The following is a 19,969-nucleotide window of genomic DNA, read 5'->3' as shown; positions in this document are numbered from 1 at the left end:
ACATGTGCCAATGTTTGTTTGCTAGTATTTCCAAAGTTTGATTACATCATATTTTTTGTACAGAATCCAAGACACTGGTGTGTTTGTTGACTTTCTCCCCCTCATAAGCAAATGGTGAGCACTGAGTTTTGCAAATATCCTAGTAACACTAAGATTATAGTGTTACTACAATAATTTTTATATTTTCCCTGCAGCATCGATGAGGATTCTTCAAAGATAACCATCGGCTGTTGTGTCGACCTCTTTCCTTTAGTTAGCAAAGTCCTCAGCAGTCCATATGAAGAGTGAGTAATCCTGCTGATTAAAACACTTTACACATGCACAATAACATTGTGTTTAGCAGCAGGATAATTATTTTTTGTATTTTCTTTTATCTACATAGGCATCTTATTGTTGGCCTAAAGTGGGTAAATTCAGTTTTAAAAAACTGGTGGGAGGATCTAAAAGCTAGTGGCTTCAGTGGCTCAACAAACCCTCTGCTGGATGAGTAAGTTTGATATATTTATTTTTAATTAAAAACAACAACAACAATCTTTTGACATTAATTTGCCAGAGTTTTATGATTTATTCCTTTGTTGCAGAAACTTTCAAGTTTTTAATCAGCAGTTATGGGAATTGTGGCAGCAGGAACCCTTTTTGAAGTCTGTTCCAGGACCTGCAGGAGGCATGGCAAAGGTAAACATTCAGAATTTAACACTGTTAGTTATATGTATATATGTGTGTGTTTATGTTTTTGAATTTTATGTGCATCTTTTTGCCCCTTAGGTCATCGATTCCTTCCTGTCTAAACTCACATGACAGCAGTGAAGATCCTGAACGCATCGTTCTCCGTTAACAGTTCAATTCAATTTTATTCGCCTCAAGGTGCTTGAACTGTAGTAGCTGCTGACGTGTGGGCTGGATGTATTTGCAGAGCAGCTTAACCAACTAAAGAATTGAGCAATGTGTACAACAACAATGGTGTGACAAAGCTGATAATTTCTCTCTTAAGTAGCAAAGTAGTATTTTGTAAATAATTATCCAACTCAGATATTTTGAGGACTGTAAGATTTTTGTCCTTTTAACTGCTTCATCAATCATTAACACTTTTTTGTCATTTGTGATTGATATTATAATGATATGTTACAAAAACACTAAAACAAAGGGATGCCACTAATATTTCTGTTTTATGGCTGCAAAAACAACAATTGCATCTTCTGTAAAACTGTATATGACTGTCTTTACCTTAAGTTGAACTACTCTTGAACTGAGCTGTCAGATTACAAGCAACACTCTTTGAAAAAGGTAAACTAACACTAAAGAACCAGATGTTTCTGGCTCTTTAGTGTTTATGCTTTTGAAATGGGTAAAATTTGAAGGCAAAAACAATCAGCAGAATTCACATTGGAGAGGAAAGACTGATGGATGTTACATGACATAAAGAAATAAAAGAGATCAGAATTTAAAAAGAGGTTATTTAATCAATTCTATGTGTAAAATGCAATGAACATGCTTCAGTCCTGTGCAGCGTGCTAACTCAAAATAAAACCGTACTCTGTGTACTACTCTAATACCTCTGGATATATACAAGTCCTATGGGGCAGTTTTTTTCTAATACATATCCCAGTGTCCAACAAATAACGAGGGTCTAAACTACTAATGATACAGAAGGTTGCAGAATCACCAACGTTAAGTACTGTAGCAGAACACAAAGCTTGTTAGATATAAATCAAGATAATAGGCTTGTATTGAAGCAGAGGGCAAACACCAGTTGTGATCAGGGGCTTTCACATGCCAATTAGCTCACAAAAACACTCAATACTAGGAGGAGTGAAATGAGCAAAGGCTGAACCTTTACAGTTCAGTCTCAGCTGGACTTTAAACCTCATTCACAGTTGAAGTGATTTAAGTAAGGCAGAGATATGTGTTTAAATGTGGGTTGTATCTCACTTTGCACAGATAAGTCGAGGACTGGTGTCTATCATTTTAAGGTGAACCTGAGGATAAAGTCCAGCTCTAGCTGGGCACGGGCACTGCAATTCAGTGAACTCTCAATCCGAACTCAGCTGTCGGCCGTTGTGTTTGTGTTTCTGCTGCATGTCATTCGATCAGAGGAGACAAATACAGAGTGGGAGACGATTCTGGTGCAGACAACACATTTCTACACTGTGTTTTAGGACACAGGTGGCTCTATTTAATGTAAGCGCTTTGATTTTATATTTCTTCAGCACAGTTTTGTATTAGGAGGTGGCCGGGGAGAGGGAGGTCTGGGCTTGTCTGCTTAGGCTGCTGCCCCTGAGACCCGGCCTGGATACGCGGAGGAAAATAGACAGATGAAGTTTTGTATTAGGGTTACATCAGCTCATATCACTAAAAAAATGCTGTTGGTTTGATCACAGAAAAAGTAAAGGATGAAGTATTTGAGATGCCTGTCGCCAGCAGTGGTTTTGCTGCTGCTTAGTGTGACTGGACTTGACATGGAGCATCTCCAAGCTGAAAACCTGAATCTCCTTTCACCAGATGAGCATAAATTGGTCCTGAACCGTGGAATGAGAGGTATTTATTTATGTAGGCTTTCACTTCCTGTTTGACTTTTCCTTCCTGTCTGCTTCAGTTGTGGATTTGGACAAAAACTGAACATGATTTGGGAGAATTACCAAAACACTAGTCTGGAAAATCATTTGATTTTTTTTTTTAAAAATGCGGAATACCTTCATATCTGTGATTATCTGTGAATAATACTCTTGTGGATGTGAGTTTAATTCCAACCTCTAGATCCAAATCGCTTATTGAATCACTGATGATAAGCATTAGGTCCTCTGAGGTTATTTGCGCATTGTTAAAAGGCAGTTTATTAGAAAACTTTAGAAAAGCAATGTTTTATTGTGCTTAGCTGGGAAACATTGAGAAATTATTTTGTACAGAAACATGTTATTTGAATGTGATCAGACAGACGGTCCTTTCACATTCAGAAATGTTGGACAGAATTGTTACCCTGTCCATGTAAAGCAGATCAGCAGACTTTATTCCAAGAGTGTGATTTCTAAGTAAAGGCCTCTCTCACATTGGTTAATATTAATGTAGTTAAGAAAATTATCAGGAGAACAGTGAACAAGAACAGTGTGCATTGGAGTGCTGCAAGCAGAAAGCCACTGCTCTCTCAAAACAACATTTCTGCCTGTCTACAGCTTTCTGTTCACATAAGGTTATTGGTAATATTAGAAAGATTATCTTTGAAGAAAAGAAACATGACACCATAAAAATGTTTTCCGAGGCACAATTGAAGGAGTATGATGGTTTGGACCTGTTGTAGTGCATCTGGGCCATAGTGTATGAACTAAACAAGCTAATTCGAAATGAAACTGTCAGCATGTGTAAATCTATTTAAAGCTATTTATTGCTGCACAACAGCTGCACAATAAACCAGATTCCAAAAGTAGAAGATCTGATATTTTGTCCCTCAAATAAATAAAATGATCATTTTCATAAAGTACTGGATTTTTGTATTGACTTTTAGCACTTGTGTTTAAATCTAATGATGCCTTGGGTGGAAAGTAATGCAAGGTAAGCACATTTTCAGACATCACTACAATTCCTGACCTGCATTGTTTGTACCAGACTGCAACTATTCACTGAACACCTGAGGGGTCCTTAAATTAGACATAACCAAATTGTGCATGGATTGGGTTTAAAAAAGTTGTTTGGCAATTTGAAAAACAGTTGGGGGGCGGTTCTGTTTCTCTAAGCTAGACGCTAATGTTAGCAAGCTAGTTAGCTTGGTGTAAAAACTGGGAAAAGCAAACAAAGCTTCCCCGTCTCCTTTTGAAGACCTCAAAACTAATGTGCAGCTAAAAAGCTCACCTGTTAAGTTATTTAAATTTCACATTTCAATCACGATAATATTACAGAATTTAGAAAGCTACTCCACTGAGTCGAGGATCAGTACATAAACTTTGTGAAATAACTGTCATTTTCACACGTTAAACCTTTTTGTACTAAATGAAGACAAAACAAATATGTGGTAATTATCAAAAATGCTAGTAATGGAGTAATAGACTCGATGTGTGATGTATATGATAAACCTGCCTAATTCTTAGCTATAAAGTAATTCTGATTGCCTGGTATTAGTTTTGATATGACTGATGTTTAATTGCTCAACAGTGCTGCCCAGAGACTGCTATGAAATGCTGATGGCCTCTTCAGGCCAGGCCAGAGACGGAGTGTACCTGATCCAACCAGGGGACTCCCCCATTGTGGCCTACTGTGCCATGCAGGAGGGAGGCTGGACAGTGGTGCAGCACATTACTGTGAATAGCAGTGTGAATTTTGATCGCACTTGGGCTGAATATAAGAAAGGCTTTGGTTTTATCACTGGAGATCATTGGCTTGGCAATGACTACCTTCATCAGCTTACCCGTGGGCCTGCACGCTATAAACTAGGAATAAAACTTGTGGACCGAGATGCTGTCACAAAGATGGGAGAGTATGATCCATTCCTGGTGGAGGATGAAGCATCAGCTTATAGACTGAGACTGGGGTTGTTTGAGGGAACAACCGTAGACGCTCTGACGCTGGATACAGAGAACTATCTCCATGACAACCAGAAATTCACCACTAAAGACAGAGACAATGATAACTACTTCCAGAACTGTGCCAAACTGGAGTTTCAAGGGGTGCCGGGAGGAGGCTGGTGGTACGACGCCTGCGCCGGTGCCAATCTGAATCGCAGAAATGTCATCTACTGGCAAAAAGACTGCAACAAGGAGCGGCTGTGCAAGTATGCATGGATGATGGTGAGACCTTCTGACACAGTGAAACTGATTCAGAGTGGAGACTGCAAGAAGGATGAGCTATAAGGACATCATTCTCAGGATTTGTGCCAGATTTGAGTTTTTGTCATTAAACACTGCAATGGGTGATATCAGGAATTTTCTTGTAGTGACTACTGGACCTTCTATTGACCACATTTTATTCAAAAATGCATGGACATGATCACAAAATACTGAAAAGAAACAAAAACGCATCACAAACTTGAAATACAGTAAAAAGTCGCAGTACAGATTTAGCTCTAGCTTTGTTTCCATCACACACCAAGTCAGTATACTTGAAGCAAAGCATGTTTTTTAGTTTTGTTTTTTTTCTTTCTGAAAATTGCAAGTGCAGACTCCTGGTTTATCACAGTTACCAAGAAGTGTTTCATGGCATTGTAGCTTATGACAGATAAAAAATAAAATAGCCTGTGCAAGGCATCTTCCATTCAGTGGGTACACAAAGGAACAGCGCACCAACATATTTTCCACAGTACATTACAAGTTTGCCAGAAATACAGTGATATTGATTTAGCCACAGTAAAACATACTGTAGTTCAATGCTTAATGAAAAAGAAAATATCCTGAGAATAAAATGTAATAAAGAGAATTCATAAACAGTGTGAGCTGTTAAATCCTCCACAAAACTTCCAATGTAAACACTGACATTATTAACAAGTTAGTTATTCCCAATCGGTAAACTCAAGTGATCCATTAATGCCTTTTACGCATGATTCCTATAACCGTATTTTGCACTGGGATTTCGCACGACATGAAAATCATAGCAAGTGATGACAAAACAATGAAGCTGACTCTCTACACATTTATTCATTGGACAAATTACAGTGGCACACATTAAAAGGCTTTCATGAACATCAAGTAACTGTCTTGACTTAACGAGCAAGAGTCCGACATCACGATGAAGCATATTAGCCCTTTTAAAAAAAAACAATGACAGCCATTTGGAAATACGCCTCATCAGTACAAGCACAATACTTTAAGAATTAAAGAGCTCTGTGTGTCTTGTGACATTTTGGGTATGAGTGCATCAGCTTGACTTTTTAGACTGGAGCAACTTCGCGATGGTCTCCAGATATCAAAGTGTGCTGCTGTGTAAATCAATGGCGTAAATGTGCTTCAACTTGGAGAAAAATACTGGTTTGTTTTGTATATTTTTGAACCTACATACAGTGTACAAAATATATAATATTCTTCCAGCAGCAATTACCATACACTATAGCAGACCTACTGATTAATGAGCAGCACTATAAGATGTACTAGGCTCTGGATATCTTTTGATATCACCTAATATGTATGCACAAGTTCATAAAGCCAAAGTTATTGGTGCAAACATATGATTTACAGCCACTGTCTCACAACTTCTTCATGTCATTTTAGAGCTGACCACGGGGTTTTGTCCATACCAGTATAGTTTCTCTTCAATCCTTTTCTTTTTCCACTGGCAGAGTAAGAGCATGCGGAAGGTCTTTTGGAAAGTCTTGTTGCAAAGGGCGTAGCACATGGGATTGACGGTGCTGTTGACGTAGCACAGCCAGTAGCCCAGGTGCCAGAGGGAGACAGGGATGCATTGAGAGCAGAAGGTAGAAATCAGCACCATGATGTTATAAGGAGTCCATGTTAAGATGAAGGCCAGCAGGATGGCGCTGAGAGTTTGAGCTGCCTTTCTTTCCTTGATCAGCACCATCCTTTTTCTCTTGGTGATCTGGCTCTTCAGCGTTGTGTCTATGGGCTTGGACATGGTGGAGGTGGACGGAACGCTCATGGACTCGGCCGAGGAGAATGTTGGCGACGCCATTTTCGTGTCTCCGTTTCTGCTTTGGTGCTCCGCGTGACTTTCCTTGGTCACTGGTTTAAACTTGTAGGACACGCACTTGCTGCTCTTCTGGGAGTTGCTTTTGGGTGGCGTCTGAAAGAAACTCTCTTCATCGTAGCTGCTGAGCTGCTCGCTCTCGCTGCATACTCCACTCTTGGTGGCCTTGCAAGCCTGGTTCCCGAAGGAGGTCTGGAAGCCTCCTGGAGACACTGGCCTGTCCTCGTCCTCGGAGGAGGCGTAGCTGTTAAAGGTGGTCAGCTGACCAGCTTTGGACCACTCATCGCTGGTGGTGGCCGCTGATTTGACCGCGTTGCTCCTGGTGGAGGAGGACCACGAGGCCTGGTTCCTGTCTTGTGATGCTGAACTTAGTTTACAGCTAAAACAAGATCTGATGATGGTTTTCTGAGGCTGAGCCACCCCAGACTCTGTAGAACAGTTAATCCCTTGAAGCTCTGCAAGATCTTTGGTCCTCTTTTCTGTCTCCTTGTAGATTCTGCAGTAGAGGATTGTCATGACAGATACAGGGACGTAAAAGGCTGCAATAGCTGTCCCAAAAGTAATTACAGGCTCAGAGAAAAACTGGATTTGGCATTGCCTCTCGGGGACAGTCCTCTTTCCAACAAAGTACTGCCAGCAGAGAATAGGCGGGGCCCACAGAACAAGTGACACTAGCCACGCTAAACCTATCATGATCCCAGCTCGTTTAGGAGTCCGTTTGGCCCTGTAAGTTAGAGGCCTGGTGATGGAGAAATATCTGTCAAAACTGATCACCAGCAGGTTCATGACTGAGGCATTGCTAGCTACGTAGTCCAATGCCAACCACAAGTCACAGGCGAGGTTTCCCAAGGCCCAGTAACCCATCAGTATATAAGAGGTGTATAGATTCATGGAGAAAACACCTATGATGAGGTCTGCAGCTGCCAGACTCAGCAGGTAGTAATTGTTCACTGTCTTCAGCTGGCTGTTGACTTTAAAGGAGACCATTACTAGAACATTCCCCACAATGGTAATGAGGCTGACTATAGCCGAGACAGTCGCAATGGTGATCACCTCCCAGAGACTGTGGGTGACCAGGTGGCTATCCATCGTGCTGGTATTTACTGTGGAGTTCATGTTTTCTCCTTCCATGGCCTTCTCCTGGTTAATGGCATCCAAGTATCACATGAGTCTTTAATACCAGGTTTGTCATTTCCACTAAGCCCTCCTGAAAAAAAGAAGAACAGAAGCATTACTCTGTATCTCTGCCACTAGATGGCAGCAGTTCAGTGTACATGAACTAGTCAAACCTGGATTTAAATTCATGCTGGGGTGTTAATACTGAGGCTGATATGTTTGTGTCTGTGACAAAATGAAAAATAAGACAAATGATTTTATCTTGTGTCAAAACTGAAATTATGAAACAGACAAGTGATGATGGGGATTGTAGTTTTGTTATTCATTCAGCCATTACAATTTTAGAGTGTGAATATTTTAGTAATCATCCTTAACTGACAGATATTCACTGCATTTTGAGATTCTTGTTGAGAAACTAATTGTACGCATTATGATTATTAGTAAGAGTCAGAAGTCTCTTTTACAACAAATATGTTCTATTTGTAATAACAAGTTTCTTTTACATGTGTAAATAAAACAGTATTTTAAATATCCCTACTCGAAGCGCCTAATATATTTGCATAAGTAAATAAGTACATTTATTTATAAAGCAATATCAATTTATATCCAACAGAATGGAGCAGACCTATCAAGTGATGATCTATTATTTTTGTGTACTTACTATGTCACACATTTGCTGCTTGTGATGGGCCCAAGCCTACAAACAATTGTCAGATGCTTGGAAAGGTTGTTGGCACTACTAGTCACATGCATTGTGAGTAGCTGACATGATTGTCCATTTAACATGTTTTTGGAGGGAGCGTTAATCTGCTGGAAGATGTTTAATTTATACATATATTATATATAATTTCAGAGATCCAATATAGGTAGTAATTGCCTGCCTACACTTGAGACTTGCTGTCAGCTCATTTACATGCTGTCATTTTTAGGATGGACCACATTTAAATAACAAGTAGGCAAACCTGGTGTAAATGACTGTTTGATCATTAGCTTGGTTTCCCTGCTAATGCATTTTCTTGGATGTAGGGGGAAAAAGTAGCATGTGAATGCAGGGACAGTAAGTGACCAGTACAGCTATTAATTCACAACTGATCACAGTGAAAAAACGCACATGCACATGGAAGCTCACAACATACAGGCTTCCTCCCTCTCAGGTTAGACCAGGTGAAAATGTTCTTGTGTGCCGGAAACTATAGTTAATAGCGAGTGTGAGGCTATCCACCCAAAGCCCGTAGGAAATGGCTATGGCTTGATGCCTCGTCTATCATGGAGTACAAACACATCTGTGTGGTCTTGCGCTGACTTTGATCGGTTTGAAATCTACTGAAGCAAGATTAAATCCTGTGGAACTGAATACATTTGCATATACAACTGATACAGATTCATACCCATTCATGTAGACTATTTGTTTATATATAAATGCTACTTGGCTGTGAGGCACTAGTCTTTCTCTTGTTTCCACGAGTTAATAGGCTGTCGTTCCCTCTATCTTTCTAGAGCGGTCAGTCTTCCCTCAGGAAATGCTGCAGCCAACTGGGCACCACGGCACTGGTATTTTCATCCCTGCCACTTGGTCTGCTTAAAATTAGGAAATCGCCATGTTACAGCCCAGCATCTGCGTCCTGTGTACGACCTTCCAAACTCTAAAACTTTATGTTCAAATTCACACTTATTCTGTTCGACTGAAAATAATACAGCTACGGCATATGGTGAATTTACCATCGGGGAGGTGCAGATGCTCTGAGACTCTCAGTGCAGAGCAACAATGAACTCAGTGCAGATAACCTCCATGTGGGTAGCAGCAAATGAAGCCTCAGGCTGTCAGCCAGAGTACTGGCACACATGTAGGTAAAGACAGCTTTACATATTACCCTCTCAGCCAGCCTGTTCCAAAACACAGGCACAGCTAGGAAGGCAGTCAGTGTTGGGGAACTGGCTTTCAGACACGTACACAAGCATTTATGTTTTAGCTGACTAAGCCTGGACTAAAAGACTACTTTCATTTACTAAGTAAATAACCAAATGTAGATATCTAACAGTATCCCAAATGGTAACCTTAGTTTAGGCACAAAAAATTGTTTAAATCTTTGAATCTAAAGTCGTTAAACTCCAGTTTACTTAAAATGACTTTGTCTTGCAGAGTTATTTTGAGATTTTTTTGTGATCCTTCTAAAAAACATTTTTTTTTTAAACGATCCATGTTTCAGCCTAATCTTCCTTATCTGGAAAATGCTACTGGAGTCTGAGCTCGGGTAAAAGGAAACTTTCTCTTAACGTCACGCTCAGGTGGATAACTCCTCCAGAAAGAGATGTATCACTGTCCGCAATGTAATTCTCTGGATATAATCACAACCTCACTTGAGAAATAACGTCCTTATTCACAGGCATTTCTTGGACAGTGCCAGGTAAGCAGGAGTGCCAGTGGTAGCCTGAGGCCCGCACAAATAACATTACAGTGACGGTGCGACAGTTGGAGTCCTCCGGCAGGACTTCAAATATCCCTCATCTTGTTATAGAATAGCATTTCATATCACATTACTCGAATCCCTGCATCATTACCCTGCTTTGAATAAACTATTTACAAATTTCAAATGTGGGCGGCATGCTGTGGTTGGTGCTGTCGCCTTAGAGCAAGAGGGTTCAAACCCACTGGCCGGCTGGGGCCCTTGTGTGTGGAGAGTACATGCTCTCCCTGAGCTTGAGTGTGTTCTCTTCTAGTACTCTGGTTTCTTCCCAAAGTCCAAAGACATTGCCCATTCCCATAACAAGCCTCAAGCTGAGAGAGTTTTTGCCATCACCATCTTAGTGTTTTTAATCTTGATGTGATGAGTGACCAGTGACTCCTTTGAAACTGAGGATTAACGACTTCAGTCACAAACCTTAATAATTCACATTTCTGACTCTTGTAATCAAAATCAACCTAAAGTTCTAGTGATTTCGACCTATGACTAGTAATTTAATCCATAAAGTCAATATGAAATTATTTATTGAGATGATGGAGCAAGGTGCCTCTTGGACTTCTATATAACCAGAAGTCTTTGGAAACCAGAGTATTCCCCTGTGGGCAATTTAAAATAATGTAGGTTAATGAAATTTCTGTGTTGGCTTCCTTTTTTAGACCTTTTATAGCATCAATCAACTATCAGTAGCCAATATACTAAGACTGGAGACACTAACATGCTAAAATAAGACACTGAATTGACGATGGACTTTGCAGCTAGTGTGATCCCATCAAAAGATGGATCAATTTATCAATGTTCATTACACAAAAAATGACAACTAATGTCAGCCTCAGTTAACATCTTCCAGATAACATCATGTTAGTGTCAATGTAGCACGACAAAAGTAACATGCTGAATAGCATCACTGTCATTTGGAGTCTATATTCACTCCCTGTTAGTTTCTTTTTATCGTCTCCTAAACACAAAGTAATTCTGCTGCGCAAAGTTCCAACACATTCACAAACTAGGTATTAACTAAGCCCCATTCATAGACTGTATAAATAGCACATATGTTGCCACATTCATGTCATGCGTCATTTTGTAAAGTCCTGTTAAGCCTTTAAGTGCTTCCAATGTTGGCATCTTGGTGTTTTGAAGCCAGGTGTCAAACAGTCAGAGCTTTCCAATCACAAGGTAGGCCTGACCTAAAGTATACACTGTTTCATCATCTATTTTACTGCAAATGGAAGTGCTTTGGGAAAATCAATATTACGACTTGTCACGACACAAAAAGCTGGCAACTGAGACCACGAACTAATCAGACTTCTATATTCAGTCATGGTATCGTGCACCGACCCTTAATTCTAAGGTTTCACATATCACAATATGATAAAAAATGATCTGGTCCTGACCAGGTCTTAAAATTAGGCAAATATAACCTCAGATAAACAACAACATATGACATATTATACCATGTAATTATTTATTCAACAAAGACTAAACCAAAATGCAAAAGTATTGTGTGAAAAACGAACTATATCCCATGATTAAATAGCTTGTCGAATCACTTTTAGCCACAATAACTTGGAGTTTTTGTGTTCTGTGTGACTGTAACAGTCTCTCACATCATTGTGGAGGAATTTTGGCCATCTGTTCTATACAGCGATGCTTCATTTCATTGAGGCATTTGTTTATGCACAGTTCTCTGAAGGTCCTTGCTTAACTCTAGACTGTCTGGACTTTGACCAGGCCATTGCAATATCTTGATTCTTTTGTTTTTCAGCGATTCTATTGGAGATTTGCTGGTTGTAGGTGGTGTCTCGTGACTCATTTTTGGCTCGCTTTGGATGGCCCTCTCACTTGACTCTAAAATACTTTTAGGTGTTCATAGTTAACTGCAAGGTACCCAGGTCCAGTCCCTGCAAAACAACACCAAATCATCACCCCTCAAACCCTCCACCACTCGGACACTATGAGCTGATATGCTGTGTTTCATATTCACCAAATGTGGCACTTTGCATTATGGCCAAACATCTCCACTGTTGGGGTCTTTGAGCCACACCACTTTGGGGTGGCAGTAGTTCAGGAGGTAGAGCAGGTCCCCTAGGAATCAGACGTTTGGTCGTTCACTCCCTGACTGCTCCAGGCTGTAGGCAAAATATCCTTGAGCAAAATATTAACCCCAAGTTACTCTGATGCATCCATAAGAGTGTGAATGTTAGAAAACACTTAAGCATAGAAAAAGGTGCCAGAAGTCTTGGTTTGTTCAGAAACAACTTTGCAAGTCATGCTAACTCATGCTGCCATGTTCCTTTTAGAGAAAAGAGGCTTTCTTTTGGCAAACCTTGTAAATAAGCCGTACTTCTTCAGACTTTTTCTAGTTGTACTGTCAGGAACTTTAACATTTAACATGCAATTTCTCTGAGCATTGCACAGTCTGACCTTGGCATTTGCTGTGACGTCCAATCCTGGAAAGTTGGCAACTGTCTTGATTGTTTTCCACTTGTGAATAATCTGTCTCTCTGTAGAATGACAGACTTCCATTTGGTTCTAAATGACCTTATACTCATATCCAGACTGATGTTGTTGCTGACGTCTTTCCTTCTTGCAAATTCTGTTAACACATCTGAATGCTCCAGACCAGCAAACTGCCAAAATCTCTTCTTTTATAGAGGTGCTCACAATTTCTGATGATCACTCAATCGAGTGTATTTAATAAGCACCACCTGGCTGCTACTTACCCTCTTAACTCCTATGGAAACAGTAAGGGTGTACTGAGTTTTTCACATGTTCTCTGTGCATTTTAGCTAAATTTCCTCTAAAAAGGTTAATCTAAGGTTGTATTTACCCAATTTTCATCTGCCAAGGGCCAGATGATTTTTATTATGTCCTGATCCGTAAAACCTTATGAGAGAAGGAGGGCGTACTTTTACCATGACTAACTGGAAGTCGTTTTGGGTACTTTTAGCTTCTTGCAGAAGAATGCGGGTTTAAGACGCTCCTCTCATGGCTTACTTTTTAATCCTGCAAACAATATCCAATCTATGGTCACATCTTCTATTTTGTTTCCCATTTCTTCCTGAAAACAGCCGTGTGTTTTTGCCACAAATGATGGTAAGTGAGGGTATAAATGTTAAATTTACTAGTGGACACCCTAACGGTTGGTTGAAGCTATAAAGCTGAGCAGCGCTGCCCATAGCTAATAAATCTTTACTAATCACTATGAGAGGCACACACTGTTTCCACATAGTCATCTGATACATTTTTTATTACAATGGTCATAGGCTATTTAATGTGGCCTGGAAAATATTACCCTCCCTAAACATAACAGCTTTGGCAGTCTTGCGTGAACATGTTTGCTGGCATAAGCAGCTAGCACAGATGAGCCCAGATAAGTCAGGTACACTCTCAAAACGCATAGCCGTGGACTATTTTTTAGTTTTCTTTGGTTTTTCTGTTAGATTTTCCAATTTTGTGATGCAAGCAATCCGATTACCCTTTTTCAGAAAAGAATGAATTAATGATGATAGGTGCATAGAGATATTTCTGACTCACTGATGACTGATGTGTTCTAGGCTTACAGGCACACACACAAAGAATAGACTTGTTCTGCTGCTTGACCTCAAGTGGTAGAACAAGTCAAGCCCGCTAATAGCTTCTAAATCGAAGCAGGAAGCATTTTAATGGTACACTCAGAACTCAGACTGTGGAGTAAACATGGCCTCTGCCTCACTATAAATAGTGAATATCGTCTGTTGCGTCCTGTTTTTGGATCTTTTTATGGATGAAGCTTGTTATCAAATGTGACGTACACTGGGGAGTAGGCAAGCTTTGTGACCCCGTGAGCCCGGGGACACAGGGGAGGTTTGAAAAATGTTTGATTTGAACTTACAAAAAGCTTTGAAATTATGGTTTTAAACAAGAAGATAAAAGAGTGAATCAGCTCCAAACAGTGGTGCAAAGAAATCGTGTTGCTCTTGCCAAGAAAACTGAGTCTCCCTTATTAATTATACATACTAAGGGTATCAGACCATTCTCTCAAATATTGTGTTGGTATGCATAAGTAATGGTCATTGATCCAGTGATTAACAGTGTGAGTCCGCACAGGTAGCACAAATCTGGTCGAAGGCTGGCTTCCTGCAGATCCTCTGGCACCTTGCCATCAGGGCTCCTGTGCAGTAGCCTCATACACTGCCCCCACCAAGCCTCCTAGTCACAGGTAACCTTTCTTTACATTGTCCTTTGCTGGAAACACAAATGCACAGCACAGCAAAAAGCACGAACTCAAATAGCGCGTGTGTGGCATTAGTAAAAGGGAAAGGACATGAGAGTGATCATCAGAAGGAAGAGAAAGGAACACAGAGACAAGTCAAGGGAAAGCAAACAGAGGAAACCATACTGTAGGGCATGCATCTGCATGATGGGCGATGTGCAAATCAGCCCAGAGCTCCTCGACACAATGGTTTACAGTCAGCTCACTGGACTATTGCTAAGAGCTCTCGATTCTGGAAGAGGAGGGTGGCTCTACGATATTGCTTGAATCACGTTTGTCGTTTTTGCCGCTGACGGGGAAAGAACAATTAAAAATGTTCACATTAAGAACTGCTCCCAAGCATAGATATTTAAGCATTAGTGGTAAAAGGATGATTGTGTAGGATAAAATCAGCTAAAGGAAAAGATCAAAATACGAGTTTTGCTGCTTAACAGTTTTGTTTTTCAAACCAGCACAAGTTAAATTACAGCTTTCCTCCCGTGAGAAATGAGGACCACGATCGTTAGGCGAATATTGTGATCTGCATAGATTTGGCAGCTACTGGAGGGAATAAAACAATAACAGTGAGTACTGTTTTATGAGTGACTACAACATTTCATTAAGACCCCATCATTTGGATAATGATCTGGCTCATCTGAATTCTTGTGTGAAGAATTTGCTAAATATTAGTGTACGTCTGCCTTCGTTTGTGCCTCTGGGTTTTCTGATGTTTGTTCCCAACTCGCCCCATTTCCTCTGCGCTGATATTACTTTTGCCCGCACAACAAAAGATATTGGAAGAACCAAGCAGCTGAGGGAGGAACACATGTGAGACTGCACACCATTACATGGATGATGCCAGGTTTCTTTATGGTACATCTGAGCATGAAAACTCCCAAGTTGAAAACGTGAAATGTTCACCATAAAATCCTAATTTTACTAATATAATAGTGGACGTTTCTGGTGGTAAAACAGACTGCTCGTCCATTACTGTTCCATGGTAACTGCTTCCAGGATTTTTCTCAAGAGCACGAGCAACTCTCAACATTTGTTGTAACACCTCACAAGGTCTGTGGGGACAGGAAGGACTCGTTAAAATCACGCTTCACTGCTTAATCCTTCTCTGTTTTGTCATTTCCAGTTAATCAGAGAGGGGAAGGAAAGAAAAGAGCTTTAGCTTTTGAAGGAAAAGATCGATTGGCTTTGTGGAAGTGAATCGTAATGCCTTTTTTTGTTTGTTTGCTTGTTTAATTCAACTAAGGAAGATGAATTAAACATTTTAGAAGCGTGCAGAAGAAAATCAAATATATGCGCTATTATCAGATGTTTTAAGACGAGGCTAAAGACAGTGATTGGAGGGCTAGAGAGGAGATGGTGTGGGGTAGAATTATGATTGTGCTATAAAACAGCATGTACTACAGACAGATTAAGTGTGTACATAGAAATATGTGTAGGTTATCAAAGCATTCAGGAATCTAAAATTAAAACTCCAAAGCAATTAAGGGGGAAATAATTAAGATATGTGAAGAGTCAAGTTGTTTATTGACTTTTAGCTAATGGAATTTAGCAATAATTAGGAGCAGCAACTTTTATAAAACAACTGACATATGGCTAAATAGACATGCTGCTTTTCTGGACAGCATGTCTGCCTGAAGAACAAATGTACACATCTTTTTGGGAGCTCTGCTGCATTCATTAAGGTAAAAGGCTACATTAAAAAAACATGCCGAGACCTCTCAGACATGCACTTGTGCACACATGATGCTATTTCCTCTTGAATCCAGGTCATGCCTTTGTGCATTAATCAGAAAGGGCATGATTCTTAGGAGACTGTGAAATGAACCACTGATGTAAAGGGGGAAAAAAAGATGAATACTCACAGTTGACTTTCATCAGATCTCACAGTCTTCTGTTTAAGGGAAGACCGTGTCTCCTGGTGAGAGCAAAGTTCATTTTTAATCCCTTTGTTTTGCTTGGGAAGCCTTTCTCCTCAAGTATGGTGCTGAGGAACAGGATCACAACACAGTTGGAGAGAGGATTGTGGTGGATGAGAAATCCTGCTGACTTGACCCTTGCGTGCCGGAGGGGTCTTGGGGAAAAGTGTGAACACAGAGGCTCAGGAGAAAGCTGACGGAGAGTGGGAGGAGGAGGGTGGGTACCGGAAGATTTCGGTCATCCCTGCTCAAGAGGCGCAGCGTACGGCATCACATTATTCTCAGCTGTCCAAAGCGGTCTGGTCTGTCCAGATGAGACAAGTATCCTTAAAGTTGCAAGGGATCCTTCCTCTGGCATTAATAAATTAAATAAGAATCTAAGCCAGAGCCAAAGAATAAAAGCAGGAGAGAAGTTTCCCTGCTTGTCTGAGCTGAGTGGAAACGGTGCTGCCTCTCAGTCAAGTTGAAGCAGAATGTCACTGAGAGACAGCCTGATGCCTGAGCCAAGTCACTGCCATTGCCACACTGCTGCTGCTGCTGCTGTTGGAACTACACAGACACAGATGTAGCTGACGCTAGCAAACTGGGAGGAGAAATTCCCATAGGGCTGAATGGTTCATCACGTTTCGGGACAGTGAGCATGCAGCTTAGACCACAAAGTGTGAGAAGAAGAAAAGAAAAGGGGGGGAGGAGGTTGAAGGGGTCCGTTTTGGAAGGTGTGGGTGTGGGAGGGAGAGCACGAGAGGGAGTGCGTGTGTGGAGGTGGCGGCGAGGGTGGTGTTTAGTCAGACCAATTGAACCAAACGTTGTTATTGTGTGGCTACATGTGTCACACGAACCATTAATTACCTCCAATGGCATGTCCTTTGTCTGTGTTTTACAGAAATGCAATAAGAGACAGTGACCCTGGTTATCGCCGCTCCCGGCTCTCTCACTGTTTGAACAGCACTGAGGCTGAAGCAGTGTGGCTATCAGCAAACTCATCTGCAGAACATAAAACACCACTGCTGCCTTTGTGCTCACTTGGGACAGTACTGACATGGCTGGGCCAGATAAGCAGACTACTAAAGTGACAGATGTTTTTTTTTTTTTACAAGCACCCTTGTGTGTGAGATTGTGTCTATGCTTGTGTGGCTATTAGGGAATTATTTGCTTGGCATTAGCAAACTGTGGTGGATGGGTGTACAGTCGAGATACTTTAATCCGGATAAAGGGTGCCTATCAGTCCCATGAGCTCCAATCAGATCACCAGAGAGATACACCAATAAAATCAAGTTGCTGCCAATGTGTTACTTTGAACAGTAGAAAATAGCATGTTTTTTTCCTTATCTAGTTCATCTGTAATCTGCATATTGATTAGCTTGCAGGAGAAAATTTACTCACCTTCGAGTCAGCACCCTGCTTGGAAACATACAGATGAGGACAAAATTATTATTACAAAATTTAAAGTTTCTGTCAAAAATTTCCTTTACATTTTTAATATCTATCTATCTATATCTATATCTATATCTATATCTATATCTATCTATCTATATATATATATATATATATATATATAAACTTCAGCAATGGTTCGAGTCATTACTTGAGCTGGGACTCTTCTGCAGAAGTATTTTAAAGACAAGCTGAAGAAAGAGTCTGCATATTGAAAGTACATCCTTTGGTCATGAGATGAAACTAGAGCTGTTTCCCCACAGTGAGACATGGCGGTGGGTGTATCATGCTGTGGGATGCTTCAGTGAGTTTTGTACAGGGAATCTCGTAAAGGTGGAAGGGAAAAGAATTAGTGAAGATGTTAAAAGAAAAACTTCACGCAGTCAGCAGCAAAACTGGGCATTGTTCATCGCTTTGTCTTCCAACACAGCTAAAACATACGTCGCTGAGGATGAAGAATGAGCTTCAGGAAACCAAAGTGAAGACTGGTCTTAGTGACGGAAGCAAAGCAAATTTGTGGGGTGACCGAGGTCCGTGCAAGAAGACCATCAAATCTGGAGGAACAGCCTGAGATTGCTCAGGAGACATTTATGAAACTATAAGAAATGACTGCAAGCTGTTGTTCCGCTAAAAGGAGAAAAAAATGACTTTTAGCATCAGGGGAGTAGTGATTTTGACCCTGGAAGGTTTTTGTGAAATTTTTGTTTCTGTTTGCAGACTACTGTAACATAATGTCAGTATTCAAAATAAAAACTGTGTTAAAAATTCCTTGCTCTGTTTAACAGGACTTGGGAAATCCTTTTTTAAAAACATGACATTTTTATAAGGGGGCTAATAATCCGTGGCTGCTGGAAGACTACACACACTTGGAGCGAGAGTCGCAAGTTCGATTACTCCGGTATCCAGTAAGGGTTCTGGCTAGACCCACCATGCTAAAACCAAGCCCTGGAATGGCGCGACTACGTCTCCAGCCTGTCCGCAGCTCGGACACAAGCATTTCACTACATGTTGTACTCTGTATGACTGTGTATGTGGCAAATAAAGGTTGTTGTTGTTGTTAAATCCTCTCATAATCTGTACATGTAGCTGATTCATACATGATAGATTAAAAAAAGAAAGAAAGGAAAAGAAGAAAAATGATTTCACATTCACGGACTGTTTTGTTTTTTCTTCTTCTTCTTCTTTTTTTTTCTTCTTTAACATTTCAAGCTTCTTAAATCTTAACTGTAACAAAGTAGTAGGCACAGCAGGCACTTAACAGAAAACCCGGGAACAAGCAGTTTGAATAAATCGGCTCATACTGATTTATTTACAAACTGGAATAATACAAGTAATACAAACTGAGTGAATCTTTGATTTTCACCATGTCTGTATATCAGCTAATAGAAAGTCCCTCACAGGAAACAAAATCCATAATCAGGAATATGGAAGTAATAAATAAAGCAAAGGCGAAAACTGAAAATTAATTACCCAGCTATGAAATGATTAGACTTCTGCGTTGCAGAGAATAGGGCCGCTCTTCCCCCTGTGAAGTAATACAGCCTGGCTAGTGGATAATATACAGATGACACTCACTCCTGCACTTCATATTGACATTTATCATAATGCAGCTCTCACGCCGAGATGATTTTACTCCCGGATCAGAGCTAGATGCGAGTGGCGTGACTGATGTGCTTTGTGAAAATCCCACCACGTCCCTTCTAAAAGAGCACGGCATACACCCACCCCACCCACCGCTACACCTTCCGCCCTGCTTGACAGTCTAATCTAATGTGATTTCCAGGCAGCAGGCCAAAGGACAGACACCTTGCTCATCATTACCACGGAATCGCTGACCTGCACAAAGTTTACAGTGTAGCCATCATTTTTACGTGACAAATCCACACACTGACATGCACACAGAAAAGTGCAAGTTTGCATACATGTGCATCATTGCCTTATCTGTGGTTAGAAATGTCTAACTTTTGAATTATATCCACTTTAAAATGTGACCTTTTGCCTTTAAAGCTAAAATATGATGACTTTCCAGCGCACCTCAGCGAGCTGCAGTGGATATCTTTTTGATTTGGACTCGCCTCAACCCTCTAAGCAAAATCACATCCCTTCCTAATAATATCTCATGAAAGCAGATGTCAGGAAAGCAGGGAAACCTCGCTAGCATCCAGGCATCATCC

The 19,969-nt window shown here is 40.6% G+C and overlaps 3 protein-coding genes across 3 annotated transcripts in view; 2 read left to right on the top strand and 1 right to left on the bottom strand.

Annotated features, from left to right (window-relative positions):
* LOC134645528 (KATNB1-like protein 1) overlaps positions 1 to 1,626 on the top strand; it is a 38,728-nt gene extending 37,102 nt beyond the window's left edge. Inside the window, exons 6-10 of the mRNA XM_063498995.1 lie at positions 64 to 114; positions 195 to 284; positions 383 to 487; positions 582 to 675; positions 766 to 1,626. Coding sequence (XP_063355065.1) covers positions 64 to 114; positions 195 to 284; positions 383 to 487; positions 582 to 675; positions 766 to 798 — 373 coding nt within the window. The 3' untranslated portion in view covers positions 799 to 1,626. The remainder of the gene's footprint in view (positions 1 to 63; positions 115 to 194; positions 285 to 382; positions 488 to 581; positions 676 to 765) is intronic.
* Positions 1,627 to 1,684: 58 nt separating this feature from the next.
* On the top strand, positions 1,685 to 4,880 carry zgc:194887 (uncharacterized protein LOC571819 homolog). The gene is made up of 2 exons (XM_063498996.1): positions 1,685 to 2,535; positions 4,141 to 4,880. Exons 1-2 carry the CDS (start codon positions 2,391 to 2,393, stop codon positions 4,833 to 4,835), a joined length of 840 nt encoding a protein of 279 aa, XP_063355066.1. The 5' UTR covers positions 1,685 to 2,390; the 3' UTR covers positions 4,836 to 4,880.
* Positions 4,881 to 4,946: 66 nt separating this feature from the next.
* On the bottom strand, positions 4,947 to 17,002 carry chrm5a (cholinergic receptor, muscarinic 5a). Its single transcript, XM_063499785.1, has 2 exons — positions 16,308 to 17,002; positions 4,947 to 7,825 (listed from the first exon to the last, which is right to left on the bottom strand). The coding sequence occupies exon 2, from the start codon at positions 7,747 to 7,749 to the stop codon at positions 6,172 to 6,174; it is 1,578 nt and encodes a 525-aa protein (XP_063355855.1). The 5' UTR covers positions 7,750 to 7,825; positions 16,308 to 17,002; the 3' UTR covers positions 4,947 to 6,171.
* Between the last annotated feature and the right edge of the window lie 2,967 nt (positions 17,003 to 19,969).

The sequence above is a fragment of the Pelmatolapia mariae genome, linkage group LG16_19, assembly GCF_036321145.2.
Source record: "Pelmatolapia mariae isolate MD_Pm_ZW linkage group LG16_19, Pm_UMD_F_2, whole genome shotgun sequence".
Classification (NCBI taxonomy): Eukaryota; Metazoa; Chordata; class Actinopteri; order Cichliformes; family Cichlidae; genus Pelmatolapia; species Pelmatolapia mariae.
This window is presented reverse-complemented; position numbering and strand designations above follow the sequence as displayed.

Bases quoted from the DNA above. Each gene is read 5' to 3' on its own strand.
- zgc:194887 (XM_063498996.1), top strand. From the start codon at position 2,391: ATGAAGTATTTGAGATGCCTGTCGCCAGCAGTGGTTTTGCTGCTGCTT. The intron at 2,536-4,140 runs GTATTTATTTAT...ATTGCTCAACAG, and splicing joins CCTGAACCGTGGAATGAGAG to TGCTGCCCAGAGACTGCTAT.
- chrm5a (XM_063499785.1), bottom strand. From the start codon at position 7,749: ATGGAAGGAGAAAACATGAACTCCACAGTAAATACCAGCACGATGGAT.